The sequence below is a fragment of the Vanessa cardui genome, chromosome 30, assembly GCF_905220365.1.
Source record: "Vanessa cardui chromosome 30, ilVanCard2.1, whole genome shotgun sequence".
NCBI classification, from domain to species: domain Eukaryota; kingdom Metazoa; phylum Arthropoda; class Insecta; order Lepidoptera; family Nymphalidae; genus Vanessa; species Vanessa cardui.
In genome coordinates, this window is record NC_061152.1 from 5,228,179 (window position 1) to 5,246,732 (window position 18,554).

Below are 18,554 nucleotides of genomic sequence, written 5' to 3' on the forward strand. Positions count from 1 at the left end.
CACTGGTAGTGACAGATTTTCGGGGAAAATTTGAAGACGGAATGAAATCACGCTGTGTTCATAAGTATCAACTCGAGAGCTATTTTTTGCTTTGTATGACCAATTCTTTGAGAGCATCCGCAAACCATACTCGGAACATTGCCTCATTAAATCTTGATATTTGAAGAGGTTGATCATGATTGATACTTTACAACTAAGTGGATAAGCGGTAGGCGATCATTTATTATTTAATCAATTGACAAAAATTATCTCAATGACTTTTTATATGTTATAAGTTGGCGGACGAGCATATGGGCCACCTGATGGTAAGTGGTCACCATCACCCATAGACAATGATGCTGTATGAAATATTAACTGTTCCTTACATCGTCAATGTGCCACCAACCTTGGGAACTAAGATATTATGTCCCTTGTGCCTGTAGTTACACTGACTCACCCTTCAAACCGGAACACAACAATACTGAGTACTGTTATTTGGCGGTAGAATAACTGCTGAGTGGGTGGTACCTACCCAGACGGGCACGTCAAGTTTTGATGAAGCGAGTTAAAATACTAACTTAATGTTGGAAAGGTATGTAATAATATTACACACACATACGAGTTTGTTTATATTCGTATGTGGGGCTCGTCGGAGCGAGCCCAGGACATAGAGTACGCCCCGGCACAGCGGAATACCCACTAAAAAACCAGCGGTATCCTCTCCGTCTTTTCAGTGGGCGCCACGGGATCGCTTTCGAATGTTACTGTGACGCCCTGGTGGTCAACCCGCCTATGTGGGCCTCCAATTCCTAGGGTGAAATCCCGGGTTACTGAAAACCTCCCTAGTCCCTGCCGCGTATATTCAGGCAGAGGGAGAAGGTGTGCGTTGCGTATCCCCCTCCCCGATCTTCCCCCGCTGCCTCCTTCTGCGACATATATAGAAATGGATAGCTTGCTCAAAAAAAAGATTTATTGACTTTGCGAAGTTTTGTTTATTAAATTGACAAGCGTGACATTATAGTCTCTTTTATTAGGGTTCCGTAGTCTACTAGGAACCCTTATACTTTCGTCATGTCTGTCCGTCTGTCTGTCCTGGCTGGAAAAGTTAATTCGAAAAAAAAAAATCGACTTCCACCCATCGTGTGAGGTATCGATAAAAAAGGTATCCTTAAATACAACAAAAATTGCGTTGATACCATGTGGATCAAACCCCCAGTCTCGAGATAAATTAATACAAAGTTAAAAAAGTCCCTCGTTTAACTTTTGAAATACTATTAGGTACAATAATTCTGAAAAAAATGTGCTGTATACCAAGTAAGTACTTTCAACGAAAACTATAGCGGACTCTGTATACATAGTTATTTTTATACAACTCGACCAACTTATGACGTGCAGTTGCCCTAACTAAGTAGTAATGTATGGAAATAACTACCTACAAGCTATGAAAATAAGTAGGAATGTTACATACAGAAGTGGGCCAGGGTAGAAATAGAGATTGCTAAATTTCCATCTTATGGCTACGGAACCCTTTCATGTGTCTCTTGGTTGTTTTTTAATGTGATTTTAAGAACATAATATACAATACAGTGTATTATGATTCAGCTATCACGTCTGGCGTGCCACGTGTCTTGTTAAAGATCCAAACAACTCACTGATACAACGTAGTCGAACGAAAATAGAAAAAAACAATTATAATGACTCACCTCGTTTAAATTTAATTAAATTCCCTTGCGGTTAATTTAATGAATACATTATGTGTTTAATAAACAATTTCGAACCTTATATCTATCAAAATAAGGTATTTTTTTATATGCGTTCTATGTTAGATTTATATCGCTATTTATATGGTAATATTGTTTAGACAAGTTTTGTATTTCTTATTTGATAAATGAAATTATTCGGTTTTTCCGTATTATGAGATAACTTCTTGGAAACGTACGTGCTCTCAATCGTATCAATATAACTTTTTTACGAGCAAAGTCATCGGCAGACGTCTGTTATGTTATATGACTAGCTGTTCGTTTGAATTTAACAAAAAAGTTACCGCTGTAGCATAAGTTACTCTTTACTACATCAGCTATCTATAGTAAAAAAGCAAAGTAACAGCCTGTAAATTTCACACAGCTGGGATAATGCCTCTTCCATTAAGGAGAGGGTTTGGAATATATTCCACTATGCTGTTCCAATGCTGGTTGGTGCAATGCACATGTGGCAGAATTTCGATGAAATTAGACACATGCAGGTTTCCTCATGATGTTTTCCTTCACCGCTGAGCACGAGATGAATTATAAACACAAATTAAGTATATATATAGTGGTGCTTGCCAGGGTTTGAACCTGCAATCATCGGTTAGGATGAACACGTTCTCACAACTGGACTATCTCAGCTCATTGACTCTATGCAGTCGAGTAACTGGAGTAACATGTTTGTATTTGTTCCTTGTACCGATACTATGAGAATCACATTTTCTCATAAAATTATTAATATTTTTCCGAACATACATAACATTACAATATATTTATTGAGCTGGCTGTTACTTTACTTTATAGAGTCAGTACCTCCTTTGTGGGGCAATGTATCAATACGCTTCTACAACAGGATCCAAGAAAACGTTCAAAACGCTTCTTTTGCTAAATTAAAAACAAATGTCAAGGAATGCGAACATACTATAGCAAAATTGTCTTACTAACTTAGTAGTAAGTAAGAGTAATGCTTCTATATTGAATAACGGAGTTTGAGTTTAGAGTTTAGAGTTTAAAGTCCTTTCTCAATTATACTTATTTGGTTAAATTTAGGTATTAACTGACTATTAAATTTTTTTTATGGAATATGTTGGCGGACGGTCATATGGGCCACCTGATGGTAAATGGTCACCATCACCCATAGACAAAGACGCTGTAAGAAATATTAACTATTCCTTACATCGTCAATGCGCCACCAACCTTGGGAACTAAGGTGTTATGTCCCTTTTGCCTGTAGTTACATTGGCCCACCCCTCAAACCGGAACACAAAAATACTGCATACTGTTGTTTAGCGGTGAAATATATGAGTGGGTGGTACCTACCCAGGCGGGCTTGCACAAAGCCCTACCACCAAGTTAAAAAAATCATTAATGTTTGTTTGTATTACAGTGTGTGACAAGTATAAGGCGCTGGACATCACACAAATTCAAGCAATACCACTCGTACCGTCGCCGGATGTCGTCAGAGTTAACGTATCATCCTGTACACCGACCACCGTGCCGTTGGTGGTGGGTGGTAAGGTGGTAACCGTGAAGGAATTCCCACATATGGCGTTGCTGGGATGGCCTAAATTACGAGTAGGTATTATTATTATTTTGAAAAAGCATAAATCTATTTTAATATTATAAATGTGAAAGTAACTCTGACCGTCTGTCTGTCTTTCACAAGCCGAATGCTGAACCGAATTTGATGGGTATGAATCAAAATTGATCCTCAGTTTTGAGAACAGACGAAACTCATATATAGATTATGTTTGGTCTTTCAATAATTACTAATAATTATGATATTTTTTATTAGATAGTAAGTTTTATTTTCTGGAAAAACCTTATTCGACGGTGAACGGTCACCACTGCCCATAGACCATTTGCTACACAAACTAGGTAACTAAGATGTTTTATGTGCCTGTATTTACACTGTTTTACGATTTCAGTTCGGTGGATATTCCTGGAAATGTGGGGGGTCATTGGTGAGCAACCGGTACGTGTTGACAGCGGCTCACTGCGTTTACCAGGAGAGAGATAACACTGTTGTATCGTAAGTTACTTCATTACATATTATGAAACAAAGTCGCTTACTGCTGTCCCTATGTATTCTTATTGATTCAAGAGGAAGGTTTATATGTATAATACATGCACAATATTGTAAAGAAACACTGATTATTTTAGAGGTTTCTTTGGTGATGTCGTAAGCAAACAATTTTTTTGTGCTTACACATCCAACGCTAGAAGCTCAGATAGCCCAGTGGTAAGAACTTGTGCATAATTCATCTCGTGCTTGGCGGTGAAGGAAAACATCGTGAGGAAACCTGCATGTGTCTAATTACATCGAAATTCTGCCACATGTGCATTCCACCACCTCGCATTGGAACAGCGTGATGGAATATGTTCCAAAACCTCTCCTTAGTGGGAGAAGAGGCCTTAGCCCAGCAGTGGGGAATTTACAGGCTGTTATTTTACCTTTTTTTACATCAAAAGCTGGCTAAACTCTTTAATAAGATCTTATTTTCGAAGCGATTTTAAGCAATTCAGCATTAATCATAATTCAATAAAGTACCTTAAATACATTGTGAATTTAATATGAATCAATATGACCTAATTTGAAGCATTTAATTTATCTGAATATTGTCGAAGACATGACAGCTATAAGACACATCTAAACAAGCTTTGAACGTTGTGTATAATGACAGTCTGTAGTATGCTGAACTAGTGCAAAGCCGGGGCGGATCCTTAGTGTAATATAATTCCTATGCATCGTGTCACAGTATATGGCTGTAAATTCGAAGCCCTGCATTTATTTAATGAATCAAAGTTATTGAAATATTTAGGGATTTCAAGAATTTCTCAGCAGCAGTCAACCAACGTGACAATATTTAATATACTAGCTACACTTACATCACATTAGTACAATAAGTGTGTGTATATCATCAAGATTACAAACATCGTTAGATTACAATCTATCTTGACAGATTGTAATCTGTCGACATATTGTGAACCGTGAAATATGTTTGCAATTTAATGCATTATTTTACGCTATATTGTAATCTATCGAAGTTAAACTGTCAGATTACAATCTGTACCGCGTCAAATTGTCAACTGTCGAAAGGTCTTCCTGATTGGCCGGTCTTATTGTAAGAGACACCAATAATATGTGACATATATGCTAAGGTTAATAAAGAAATTTGAAATTTCCACTTTACTCTACCATAATATGCATGCATACCACGTTATGTATATTTATAGTAGATTTATTAATTTTGGGTATACGATTTTGGGTGGGATAATCATGAACCTTATGATGCTTACCCTTTCTGCGTGCAGCAGAATCATGGGCATTGTAATATCTGGGTAGTAAGTCATTACTATATGGTATAAAACAAAGTCGCTTTCTCTGTCCCCATATTCCTATATGTGCTTAAATCTTTAAAACTTTTATTTTGATGCGGTTTTAATAAAACTTTTATTTTGATGCGGATTTTTAATAGATTAGGTGATTCGATAGGAAAGTTTTTGTATATCGCCATATTTGTTAGATGTTAAAAAAGCGTGGAGTTACTACCTGTTGACTTCCTAATAGGATATATTAATTTAAATAATTGTATTTAACTAATATGACTTTGTATTCTTTAAATGTTGAAAAAGAGTAACTACTGAGTTTCTTGCCGGTTCTTCTCGGTAGAATCTACTTTCCGAACCGGTGGTAGCTTTACTTAATTGTAAAATGACCATTCAAAAGTCCTTGTAAAAGCCTATTTGAATAAAATTTTGATTTTTGATTCTGAAGTCAACAGGTATTAACTACACACTTATTATCATATATAAAATCTTGTGTCGAATAATATACATAATATTGTTGTAAATATACTGTATATATTTGAATATTAGCTAATATATAACAGTACCGTTTCTATATTCCCAGGGGTGCTCCAAGGGCTGTACAATTGGGCTCATCGTATCTGGACGACCCGACCGCTGTGGTTGTGAAGGTCGCCGCTGTCATTCGACATCCGAAGTACAAGCTGCCGAAGTCTTATTACGATCTTGCGATTGTCAAGATGGCTTCCACTGTCTCGTAAGTGTTACAAACAAGTCAAGTCAATATCATCATCATCATCATCATTATCATTATATAGTATAGAACCTGCCTGAAATACTTTACTTTAGAATAAAGTTCTATACTATGTAATGATCGCTTGCCGCTGTCTGTCCCTGTATATGCTTAGATAAAGATCTATAAAATTTTCAATGAATAGATTGATTCAAAAGGGTGGCTAATTTATGTATATCGAAGCAGCATGGTAATCCTGACTTAGTGGGCACATATTTTCTTTCGGTTCTGACATGATAGGGTACCTCAAGCAAAATAAAAGGTATAGATAGCGCTTCTCGAACAAACACTTCCGTTCTGTGACCGCTTTCAAATCAGCGTCAGCTCCCTTCCAACGGCCGAATCCAATCGTGATTCGGTGTGACGTCACCCTTGCGTTCGATTGTTGGTGGTTTTCGCCTACCCGCCTTCTGTTGGACTCGATTCTCCAAGTATAGTAGAGAAACATTGATAATTCTGGAGATCTTTATTTTTTCTTTTATTTGTTCGTAATAATTTTCTTAATTTTATTTATTCGTAAATAAACACATTTGTTTGCGCTTACATTGCAAACAATGACTGAACCTTACGTACCCTTTAAAGGTCTTCAAACACTACACGATAGTATATGTCTACATATGTCAATGAGCGCCATCTATCGTTACTGAGTTGAATGAATCGAATGTGGACTACGTTTCAAATATTCTCATTAAGACGTAATCTCTCAGCACACCTGATTTAAATGGGGCATATGACAGTTACTTAACCGTCTAGAATTTGTTATAGATTCTCAAACGTGATACGACCAGCTTGCTTGGGGATACCACCACCGCCAGGTGAACCCATCATCGCTAGTGGGTGGGGTAGAACTGAATTCGGTAAGTATATTTTTTTTGCTTATTTCTTTAGAACTTGATGGTTTGCATTTTTGCCGAAAAGCAGGGTCCCAATTAGTAGATTCATTGCACTGATTTTAAATATTTCAAGATTCAATGTTTTTAAGATTCAAATTCAATGCGTTTTAACGCGTGCATCTTAACCCAGGCCAGCACCGCTGAAATAAAATATGCTCCCAAAATTATCACCAAAGGGAGAGGAGATCTCAGCCCTGCAGTGGAAAATTTACAGACTTACTATAATATAATTATTTATACGGAAATTATTTCAGGTGGAGAGCAATCACAGGAACTCCGCAGCGTTTCGGTGCCGGTTTGGGAGATGTCGGAATGCTACAGCGTCTTGGGTACGTCCAGAAAGATCCCAAACGGTCCATCGAGCGACAGCCAAATATGTGCTGGAGAAAAAAGAGGGGGGAAGGATACTTGTCAGGTAACAAGGTTCACCAATCCATTTTATGTTAATCTATTTAAGAAAAACACAAGCAATTTACAAGTCTGATATGATATCCATCATAACTCTTATAGTTAGGGATAGTGTTGGTAGTTACCAGGCCGAGATGGTCCAGTGGTTAAAACGCGTGAACTTAACCGATGATCGCAGATTCAATACCAGACAAGCCAGTCAAGCCAGACAAGCCAGACAGTGGCCTTTTCTAAATATATAAAATGTGTTCTATATGAAAACATATAAGTATATAAATAGGCATATAAATACTTGATAGCGAAATGCCGGTATCTTGGCGCTGGTGAAGTTACTCTTAAACAAAATCAAAACCTATGCCTGAATTAAAACGGCTCACGACAATGTCATTCATTAAAATCTATCTTAATTTATAATCAAGTTGATTTTTCTTACAGGGCGATTCTGGCGGCCCAGCACAAATCCAAGATGGCTGCATATGGCGTGTTGTTGCTGTCACCTCTCTGGGACGTTCTTGTGGGGCACCACACACGCCCGCTCTATACGCTCTGGTGCAACGAGCATTCATATCGGCTGTAGTGTTTGGTGAACAGGTGCAAAACAAACCATCATCAACGAATAGCAATCAACAAAGTAATAACAATCAATGGAACAATCAACAATATAACGGTAATCAACAAACCACCACAGAACGGAACAGGAATCAACAAACCAATAACAATCAATGGAACAATCAACAATGGAACGTTAATCAACAAACTACCACAGAACGAAACAGGAATCAACAAACCAATAACAATCAATGGAACAATCAACAATGGAACGGTAATCAACAAACCACTACAGAATGGAACAGGAATCAACAGAATACCGGACAATCAAGTAATAATCGTAGAAACGAACAAAACAACGGTAATATTTATCAATCGAATAACGGTAATCAACAAAGTTATCAAAATTCCAACGGACAATATAATAACAAAAGAGGTACGACGATACGAACGGTTTACGACCGACCCGAGAATCATTACAGTGATTACGAGGACGATCGTATACCGGATTACCAAGCTGACGGTAATCCGTATTACAATGGTGGTAGAGCGTGGTGGACGTAATATTTGTGTCTGTGTTTGTGTGTGTTAATAAACGAGACTCAAGTATTGTTTAAAAGACTGTTACGAAATATATGATTCATAACTTTTAAGTTAAAATGTATGTCATAGTATTATAATTGTATTTGTTTATATTTCGTTATAATTGTCAAGAGATGTATATTTATTTGGTGGTAAGACTGTACCCACCTAGGTACCACCGCCATTTAATCTCTAGTTCATTCCACGAATAGAATTACTAGGGAAATAAATACCCTCATTTCATTGGTCAATGCGCGTCTAGAGATGAGACCATTACTGTATGTTTGACATTCCTAACACATGATTATAGTACGACACAAGTTAGATGAAGCATCGGTGAATTCAATAAAACCGATTACCGCCGATTTACTCAACCAATAGATATAGCTCCCTACCGCGACATTCGACGCTATTCGTCGCTATAGACTCTCGCGTCAGTTCAACCCGAGACAGCGAGTGCGTATAAGTCGACATGTCAGATTGACGAATATATTAGGTCATATGATATTACAAGTTATAACGTTTGTGTAAAGATCATATTCACATAAGAAATAAATGTTGATACTTTGGGATAGCCTACTTAATTCGGATGTGATCGGTTTTACGAATTTTGCCGATGCTACATCCAAGTTTTGTCGTACTATACGTTATTTGTATTAACACGTTCGCTGAAATATTTTTCTATTTTTCCATTCCCACTGGATGGGGCGTTTAAGACCTCGTATGAAAACTACTATAATACCAGTACAAGACTTCCTAGCCCCTGTAATGTTTAGGAATAAAACTCGATGTGGTGTGATGCTGTGATGTGATAGATTTTTATTTCTTCAGTGCGGTACACGGTCAAAGAGACCCCGTATTATATAGGCACACGATATCATTTTGTTTTCAATAGTCATCATATAAATATTTATCAATTTCTTACAATATCGGCGGCAGCTAGGCTGAGCGATAGAATTGTCCTTTTCTGTGTTCGGTGGTACGGGGTGCCTCACGATTAATTAAAATAACACGCGGTATAGCGACAGAAGTTTTATTACGGATTTACAACTTTGTTCTTAAGTAGGTAAACCGACAGCTTCGCCTTGGAGGTGTGGGCTGGTCAGTGACTCAAACGCAAGTGTCGTTATCCATCCCGCATACTCTCCAACACGACTCTGTCCACGTGACTTTAACATTCCGTGACGTCACCGCGTTTACCCGCTACTATAATAATCATATAAGCTTCTCATAATCAAAATGATTGGCTTTCCACGACATATCAAATAGATGTTGCTGCCTTCCCCAACAGAGAAGTCTCTACACATACGAGGTGGATTAGACCTCGCTCCGCATTAAACGTGTTAACGAATATACACTCGAGGACGGTATCATTTGGGTGATCGTTTCGTGAAATGAAGTTTGGACCACGAAACAACACTTGATGTGTTCTGAATGTTGAGTCAGTGTTACACGAATACAGAAACTTAATTAGTAGGGTGAATTTGTTGCAACAGTGCCAATATATGTGGTCGGTACTTACTGTACTTGGCCAAATATTCAGACTGCCTTTCAATATGGATAATTAAATATGATGTGTATTTGTTTGTAAAATAAATAATTATTTTAGCTGAAATTAAATAATTTTACATGGATTTCAATTGACTTTTTTTTTATATATAGCATGTTCTTCTACAAGGCGTAGCTCTGAAGCTGCTCTTCACTTGAACTGACAGATCTGAAGACAGAAATAAAACACATACTACTTTAGTTTCTTAGCGAGTTCATAAGTCAATTCAGCCATATTTCACATTTATTTTATTAATATAATTGATATTCTTAATAATTTCATAAGTTTTTAATGAATACAGTATAATAATATATTATTTATTTACTGTGTTGATTTAATTTTAAATATCTATGCTCGACGCCTGATAGAATATAAAAGCTAATTTGCGATCGCAAATAAAAAAACTATTTTTTAATGACAGGCGTTCAGTCACCATAGACTTTTTTATTATACTAGTGACACGCCCAGGCTTTGCACTAGTGCAATGCTGATACTAAATATACTACAGAATGTCTTGTGAAGTTCACTGTTTTTTAAGTGACGATACGTCCCTGTGTTTTAAATCTGTAAAATCTGCGAAAATATTCATTTAAATTACACGCTATAATGGATTGCCATGCCATATTGATTTAATTTGATTGCACAATGTATTTAATGTGCCTAATTAGATAAGGATTGATGGTGTACTGATTAAAAGCGCTTCGAAAATAAGCCATTATTTCTCAGTACCACACATTAACTGTTCACTGTGGGTTATGCATATAGATCCGAGATGGCGCAGTGGTTTGAACGTTTGCATCTTAACCGATGGTTCCGGGTTCAAACCCAGGCAAGCACTACTGAATTTTCATGTGCTTAATTTGTGTTTAAAAATTCATTCCATGCTCGGCGGTGAAGGAAAACATCGTGATGAAACCTGCATTGTTCCACCGACCAACATTGGAACAACGTGGTGGAATATGTTCCAAGCCTTCTCAAAGGAGGCCTTAGCCGTAACCGCAAAAAAATGTTTTTATTTACGACATCACTTTGACAACTATTATTATCAATGTTTATTTACTATTAAAATAAAAAAATCCAATTTTACTAATTCTTTTAAAAAAATAATTATTTTAATAATTTTCACGGCCGACCCACGAGCATTGAATAAAGGATTTCGACGAAATCCACTTCCCATTTAAATAAGCCAGATCACGTTTTGTTTCAACATATCATAAACTTTTATATTGAATAAATTTATTACTTAAATAAAATATACATTCAAAATGGGAAATTGAAACTAAAACAACACCATGATTTTAAACATTGTTCTCACACTTGGTAAGTTTTATTTATAAGTTTAAGCCATTTAATTTAAGCCATTTAATAGCTGTAAATATTTTATATAAATTTAAATATGTAAATATCCTATTGATCCTATTTAATTTACTTGGTGATAGGGCTTTGTGCAAGCCCGTTTGGGTAGGTACCACCCACTCATCAGTTATTCTACCGCCAAATAACAGTACTCAGTATTGTTGCCAGTGTAACTACAGCCACAAGGGCCATAACATCTAGTTCAAAAGGTTGGTGGCACATTGACGATGTAAGGAATAGTTACTATTTCTTACAGCGTCATTGTCTGTGGGTGATGGTGACCACTTACCATCCGGTGGCCCATATGCTCGTCCGCCAACCTATACCATAAAAAAAATCCTACTTCTTGGTTTATCAATTTGAGACGGTTTGGATCTACTTCCACCACGTTGGTCCAATTACCATCGTGAGGAAACCGACAAATGTAGGTTTCCTCGCGATGTTCTTCATTAAGCACGAAATGAATTATATCATCATCATCATAATCATCATCATCATCATCATCATCATCATCAGCCCGTTTTTGTCCACTGCTGGACTTAGGCCTCTCCCAGTGCACGCCACTGTGGACTTCCTCCGGCTACTCGCATCCAGCTCCTGCCTGCCGCCTTGCATGCATTATATACAAATCAAGTATATAGAAATTAAAATGAATGGATTCATAATGATTTTTTTTCCTTTCAGTCTTCTTTTCAAATCACCAGTTAATAGAAGGTCACTTTGATAATACGGATTCGGCAAAATATAAACAGGATTTAATTGAAATAATAAAAGCCTTGAATTACGTAGAGACGGATAAAAATGAAGTTAAAATTATCAGAGACACACACAAAGGTACTTATAAGTTCAATCTGTATATATGTCGCAGTCATCTGGTAGAATCTGCTATTTGATTGTATGTCTAGCGCGTTATTTAATTAAATGACTAAATGAGTACTCGTCAAGTTGTTTAACGTAACGTTCAACGTCATAACTAAACGCCATTTAGCTTAGTCGTTGAATGGGATGTAGCTGACTTTGTAATGTTTGGTTAGGTACGTTAGGTTGGGGTATATGTCAGTCACCTCATCGTGGGTAACGGGAGCTTGAGTCGGTCACCGATAAGACTCGGGCGGTGGGATACCGCGAGGGGTACCTAGGGTCTGATCAAAATAATCAAGGTCATAGACAAACATATAATCGTCTATACAATATTACTTTTACTGATTAACAATTTACGAAATTTAGACAATTCTGACGAATTATCCGATGGCGAAAAGGAAAAGAAATTACAAGAAATATTACAGTTGCTGAAGAGGAATTACAATGGCAAGAAGCATTACGACGACTTACTGAAGAATCCGGTACATTCTGGTGCCAGACTTTATTTTATAAAGAATCCAGATGTACTGGACGAATACAGAAATTATTTGAAAAGGAAAAAGATGTGAGTACATTTTGACCAAAAATACTAGAGATGAAACGGTTATCGGTAACTATCCGGTATTCGGCCAGATAGCTACAATTAGGCCGGATATCTATCCGGTCAAATAAAAAATATTTGTAAGCAATTATTTGCTTCATTTAGTTAGTCGGAAAGAATTGAAATTTCGGAAATATTGCAATAAGGGGTAATTATGGTAAATAAATACTAATTTCTCTGCATTGAGAGGTAGCGAGCGGTTGGGTTTCTCTTCATAAATAAGGCCAGCCTCAGAAAAAAGTCTCGCTTTTTCCAAATAACCGATATCCGGCCACATGGTCGGCCGAATATCCGGTATCCGGTTTCCGACCAAACTGCTAGCCATTTCATCTCTAAAAAATACTTAATGTAAAACTAATTTGGATCGTTTGTGTAACGGACATTAAATATCGGTGTTGATATCCGATTTCATATGCCCTGTCTTTGTTTAACTTAATATTTTACGATATGTGAGAAAGAGATGGAACTGATGTGATATCGAAATCGGCTTAACATTCGCTTCATCTCTTTCTCACAGATGAGTTACTGCAAAGTTAAAGAGAGATAGGGTAAAGTTTCACGAGCTTAATGTTATCGTACTTTGACGTACTAAAATGATATTCATAGTTGTTTAGATGCGGTAATAACGGTTACTCGTAATCATCAAAATCTTATTTTCCGATGAAATCCGATTTTATATAACTTTAGATTTACCGGGCACATGCCTAGTATAAACTACCCACACATCGTATATTCTACCTCTATACAGCAATATTCAGTATTGTTTTGATCCGGTATGAAGGCTGACTGATCAGCGCAGTGGCGGATTTACCAATAGGCTAAGTAGGCTGTAGACCAGGGCGGCAGATTTAGAGGGGTGGCAAATTTTGCCCAAATTTGTTATTATCTTATAGAAATTAAAAAAAAACTTATACTTATACAACACATTTCGGCCGTAATCCGTATACTCGTCACTACATAGCGGGTTGGAAAAATAATCTAGTAACTGACAAAAATATCACTTAGTTTATAATCATACTAATAACGGGAAAAAAACCGATGTAATGAGGACGATAGAACACAAATCATAAATGTTGCAAAAAAAAAGGGGGCGGCAAAAATTGAATAGCCAACTAGCCTACTAGCGGCAGATTTGTAAATCCGCCACTAGATCAGCGCAACTACAGATATATTATACCTGTAGCTGCGTTCGTTCATAGTTCCCAAGGTTTATATTGTCGATGTAAGAAATGATTAATATACAGAGCCCTTGTCTATGGGTGGACTTGATTACTTACCATCACGTGACCCGTATCCCAATATATGCCTGAAAGTATGTTTTATCTATTCTTATAAAACAACATTAACAAAATTTCGCGAGTAAGGTCGTTTTATTGAGCAGACACTCGCTAAGGAAGGAATTTTGGAATTTCTGCCCTAAGGCTTGGAATAAGGGTTGAAATTTGAATGGAAGTCCCTCATAATTTCTTCTTCTATAATATCATTGACAGGCAGCGACCACTTACCATCAAATCTAAAGTTGTTAATATCATATAAAAACATGTACATATAAATATACATCTTCTTTGTGTCCACAGTCTTCCTTTAAACTCTGAAGAAGTTGATTTTAATGGAGATGATCGTGAAGAGTCGAAGGAATCAAAAAGGCGTTCACAATTTAGAACAGGTATAAGTATAGTTTACCCAAAAGTTTCCATTTGCCGTATTAGATACCTAACACGTCACAATGTGTGACGTAACACGAAGAACTACGAAATCTTAAATAACTAGATATGTGTTTTTAAATATATTTAATAAATTAAATTAAGATAAAGATACTTGGTGGTAGGGCTTTGTGCAAGCCCGTCTGGGTAGGTACCAACCACTCATCAGTTATTCTACCGCCAAATAACAGTAGTCAGTATTGCTGTGTTCCGGTTTGAAGGGTGAGTGAGCCAGTGTAACTACAGGCACAAGGGACATAACATCTTAGTTCCCAAGGTTGGTGGCACATTGACGATGTAAGGAATAGTTAATATTTCTTACAGCGTCATTGTCTATGGGTGATGGTGACCACTTACCATCAGCGGGCCCATATGCTCGTCCGCCAACCTACACCATAAAAAAATAATAGATGTTAACATGTTAATAACAGATTTTATTAAAGCATCAACTGAGCTATCAGAAGCAAATGATTTTGACAGAGCTGAGTCACTAGAATACAAAGAACCAATAAATGAAACACCACTTGAAACCACTCAAACGCTCCTATCTGATTATGCTCAAGAAAAACAACCTCTAATCGATGATGATACAGTGCAAATACAACCAGAGAAAATCGATTTAAAAGACGTTGTCAAAGAAATACTATCCAAAACAAATGACGAAACAAATATATTTCCCGAAGAGCACAACAGTAGAGCGAAAAATGACAATAGTTTCGTCAGAAGAGAGAAGATCGATTGGGTCGATTCGAATGAGAAAATCGATAAAGATATATCGATAAAACAAGTTCAAATCGAGAAACCGTATAAAGCTCCGAAAAAGAAAGAGAAGAAACACAAAAAGTCAGACGATAGGAGAGAGAAGAGAATATACGATGAACCTGTAATAGAAAGGGACGATAGGAGAGAGAAAAGAATATACGATAAGCCTGTAATAGAAAGAGATGACAATTACAAGCGTCAGCCTAAATTTAATTATAGAAAACCTAAAATCGATAGCAAGAGAGACTATTTCAGCTACGGCAGAACTTCCATACCGTTTATCGGTAAGAAGGGTATTTATGACGATAAATAATTCAACTAAATCTTGTTTCATTTTATATTCTAACTAGTAACCAACCCCTGTTTCACACGGATGCAATGCTGATACTAAATATACTACAGAATTTGTTTATTTATGACATCACATTACAAACTTCTAAAATTATCAATGTTTCTTTACTATATTGTCCATGTTTTATATACAAAAACCTTCCTCTCGAATCACTCCATCTATTAAAAAAAACTGCACCAAAATCCGATGCGTAATTTTGAAGATCTAAGCATACATACTTGGTGGTAGGGCTTAGTGCAAGCCCTTCTGGGTAGGTACCACCCACTCATCGGTTATTCTACCGCCAAATAACAGTACTCAGTATTGTTGTGTTCCGGTTTGAAGGGTGAGTGGAGCCAGTATAACTACAGGCACAAATGAGATAACATCTTAGTTTTCAAAGTTGGTGGCACATTGACGATGTAAGGAATAATTAATATTTCTTAAAGCGTCATTGTCTATGGGTGATGGTTACCACTCACCATCAGGTGGCCCATATGCTCGTCCGCCAACCTATATCATAAAAAAAAACATACCTAAGCGACTTTGTTTTATACTATGTTATGAAGAAGAATTTTAATAAACCCCTGAAAATACTTTTAGTGATAATAATTATATATACATTAAATGCCGCATATAAGTAACATATCGGCAAATGATGAATGGCGTTGACATCGAAAAAAATGTACGTAGCTAATTTCGTTTGGAAATCGTTTGGGAAATTGAGATACAAGTGTAGGAAATTGAATTTCTGAAAAAATAATTTATGAATTAATCTTTAAATGAATTTTGTTGGATGACGCGACAGGGTGCGATAACTTTAACCAAAATGTAGATTTCCAACGAATTTCACGATAGCTACGGTTGAAACTTACCAAAGGTATACCATACTACTATAGTAGTATAGTATACTTATATAATAAGGCCTCAAAAATGTAAACATTCACAACTTAAGAATTAACAACATTAAATGCTTAAATATATATATACAAATATTAACTAAAACTAGTTACTGTATAAATCTTGACCGCAGGAATGGTGGCAAGAATGCTAGCAGCATTTCCCCGTTGAATCGCAATTCCGATCCTCTGGGCATAAAACGAACCAGCCCTCCTGTCACCAGTGGAGGCAATGAGGCGAGGTGTTATACTTTTGATGAAGCCGTTTGCACCACTACTCCAAGGGTCAAGCGTTTCGACAGCAATGGAACAAAAAAGAACTTAAATTCGTCAATAAAAATTTTTCGTCATTGTAAAATTAGATAAAGTGCATTATCGTCTTTACCATAAAGGCACACGGCTTACGTGACCAGGGACCTCATCTTCAGGGGGTCCTGGAATTTGAAATGAAATTTGAAATTGTTTCTTTGCCCCAAATTCATCCAGCATAATTTGAAACGGCTCTAATACAGCGCTAGATATAACGATTAGTAAAATATGGTAATATTATCTTTGTCTAAATATCATAGGTGATAAGCATCTATTGTATTTGGCGATACGTTACGAAGGTTATGTATGACCAAGGTGTATGGCCGAGGACGTAATAATAGCTAACACATAATGTAATTAGTAGTTAAACAAAACAAATATTCACACACTTGAACAAACAATAATGTTTAAACGAAAAAATACTTCAATTTTTAAGTTGTGTTTAAATAACAGGTTTGTAGTCAACATTTTCGAAATGAATTACCTAACTTGTAAAATTCTAATTATTTGTTGTAATCATGACTGATGAGCCGAGATAGCCCAAGGGTTGGAACGCTTGCATCTTAACCGATGATTGCGGTTTCAAACCCAGACAAGCACTACATATTTATGTGCTTCATTTGTGTTTACAATTCATCTCGAGCTCTGCCACGTGAGTATTCCACAAAAACGCATTGGAACAGCGTGGTGGAATATATTCCAAAGCTTCTCCACAAAGGGAGAAGAGGCCTTAGCCCAGCAGTGGGAAATTTACAGGCTGTTGTTGTTGTTGTAAAAGTATTCAAATCACTTGCTGCCGATTGATTTCGCCAAAATCTTGAGAGAGATTTGTCAATTATGCCTGCATTGTGTGTTACCGTCGTTACTTCTGATTTTCCATAACACGAGTGTTCTAGCTACTTACATTGAGATCAGAATGATGAATATGACTTTGTCCAACATTTATTTATTATTTTGTTCTGTAACACATCTTTAGATTGATTTGCTATTCCATCGGATTATGAGGGGACATCTGTGTTTGGACAAACTTATGCACTGTAATCTCTGTTATAGGTCCTGACATACGACGTCGGTACACGACGGTAATACAAAAACCCAGACCCGATACAACATAGAAAACTAATGAACTTTTTTATCGACTCATAGGACGACACAGAGGTCGTTATTACTATTGTATAGTATATAGTATTTTGTTGTTTTTTGTTTTTATGGAATAGGTTGGCGGACCACTCACTCATTAATTATTCTACCGGCAAATAACAGTACTCAGTATTGCTGTGTTCCGGTTTGAAGGGTCAGTGAGCCAGTGTAACTACAGGCACAAGGGACATAACACCTTAGTTCCCAAGGTTGGTGGCACATTGACGATGTAAGGAATAGTTAATATTTCTTACAGCGTCATTGTCTATGGGTGATGGTGACCACTTACCATCAGGTGGCCCATATGCTCGTCCGCCAACCTATACCATAAAAAGAACCATCTTCACAATCTTTCAGACTAAGGGATGTCACAAATCGGGTTAGAAAAACTCAATAATTTTTTACCGGCTCGACCTTGGGCTTGAACCCAAGCCCACGAAACCTGCAGCTATATATCTAAAGCAACGAGTCAGTTAAAACAAATACGTCACTTACAAAAAATATACATATAAACTAGCGACTCGCCACGGCTTCACACGGGTACAACATAATAGCAATAGATCAGGTTTAGCCAGCGTTTGTAATGTAAACGCAAATAATGTGTTCATTTTCTACATCGCATTAGAAACTTCTATCATTATCAATAAATCTTTACTAAATTGTCCATGTATTATATACAACCTGCCTCTTGAATTACTCTATCTATTAAAAAAACCGCATCAAAATCCGCTGTGTATCAAAGATCTAAGCATACATAGGGACAACGATAAGCGACTTTGTTTCAT

At 36.8% G+C, this 18,554-nt stretch overlaps 2 protein-coding genes across 2 annotated transcripts in view; both read left to right on the plus strand.

The window, feature by feature from the left end:
• LOC124542289 overlaps nt 1-8,791 on the plus strand; it is a 32,986-nt gene extending 24,195 nt beyond the window's left edge. Inside the window, exons 4-9 of the mRNA XM_047120252.1 lie at nt 3,112-3,299; nt 3,653-3,756; nt 5,638-5,790; nt 6,592-6,683; nt 6,974-7,134; nt 7,563-8,791. Coding sequence (XP_046976208.1) covers nt 3,112-3,299; nt 3,653-3,756; nt 5,638-5,790; nt 6,592-6,683; nt 6,974-7,134; nt 7,563-8,240 — 1,376 coding nt within the window. The 3' untranslated portion in view covers nt 8,241-8,791. The remainder of the gene's footprint in view (nt 1-3,111; nt 3,300-3,652; nt 3,757-5,637; nt 5,791-6,591; nt 6,684-6,973; nt 7,135-7,562) is intronic.
• Nucleotides 8,792-10,868: 2,077 nt separating this feature from the next.
• LOC124542284 (DNA ligase 1-like) lies at nt 10,869-15,442 on the plus strand. Its single transcript, XM_047120247.1, has 5 exons — nt 10,869-11,127; nt 11,848-11,997; nt 12,391-12,589; nt 14,203-14,291; nt 14,772-15,442. Exons 1-5 carry the CDS (start codon nt 11,100-11,102, stop codon nt 15,401-15,403), a joined length of 1,098 nt encoding a protein of 365 aa, XP_046976203.1. The 5' UTR covers nt 10,869-11,099; the 3' UTR covers nt 15,404-15,442.
• The last annotated feature ends 3,112 nt before the right edge of the window (nt 15,443-18,554 follow it).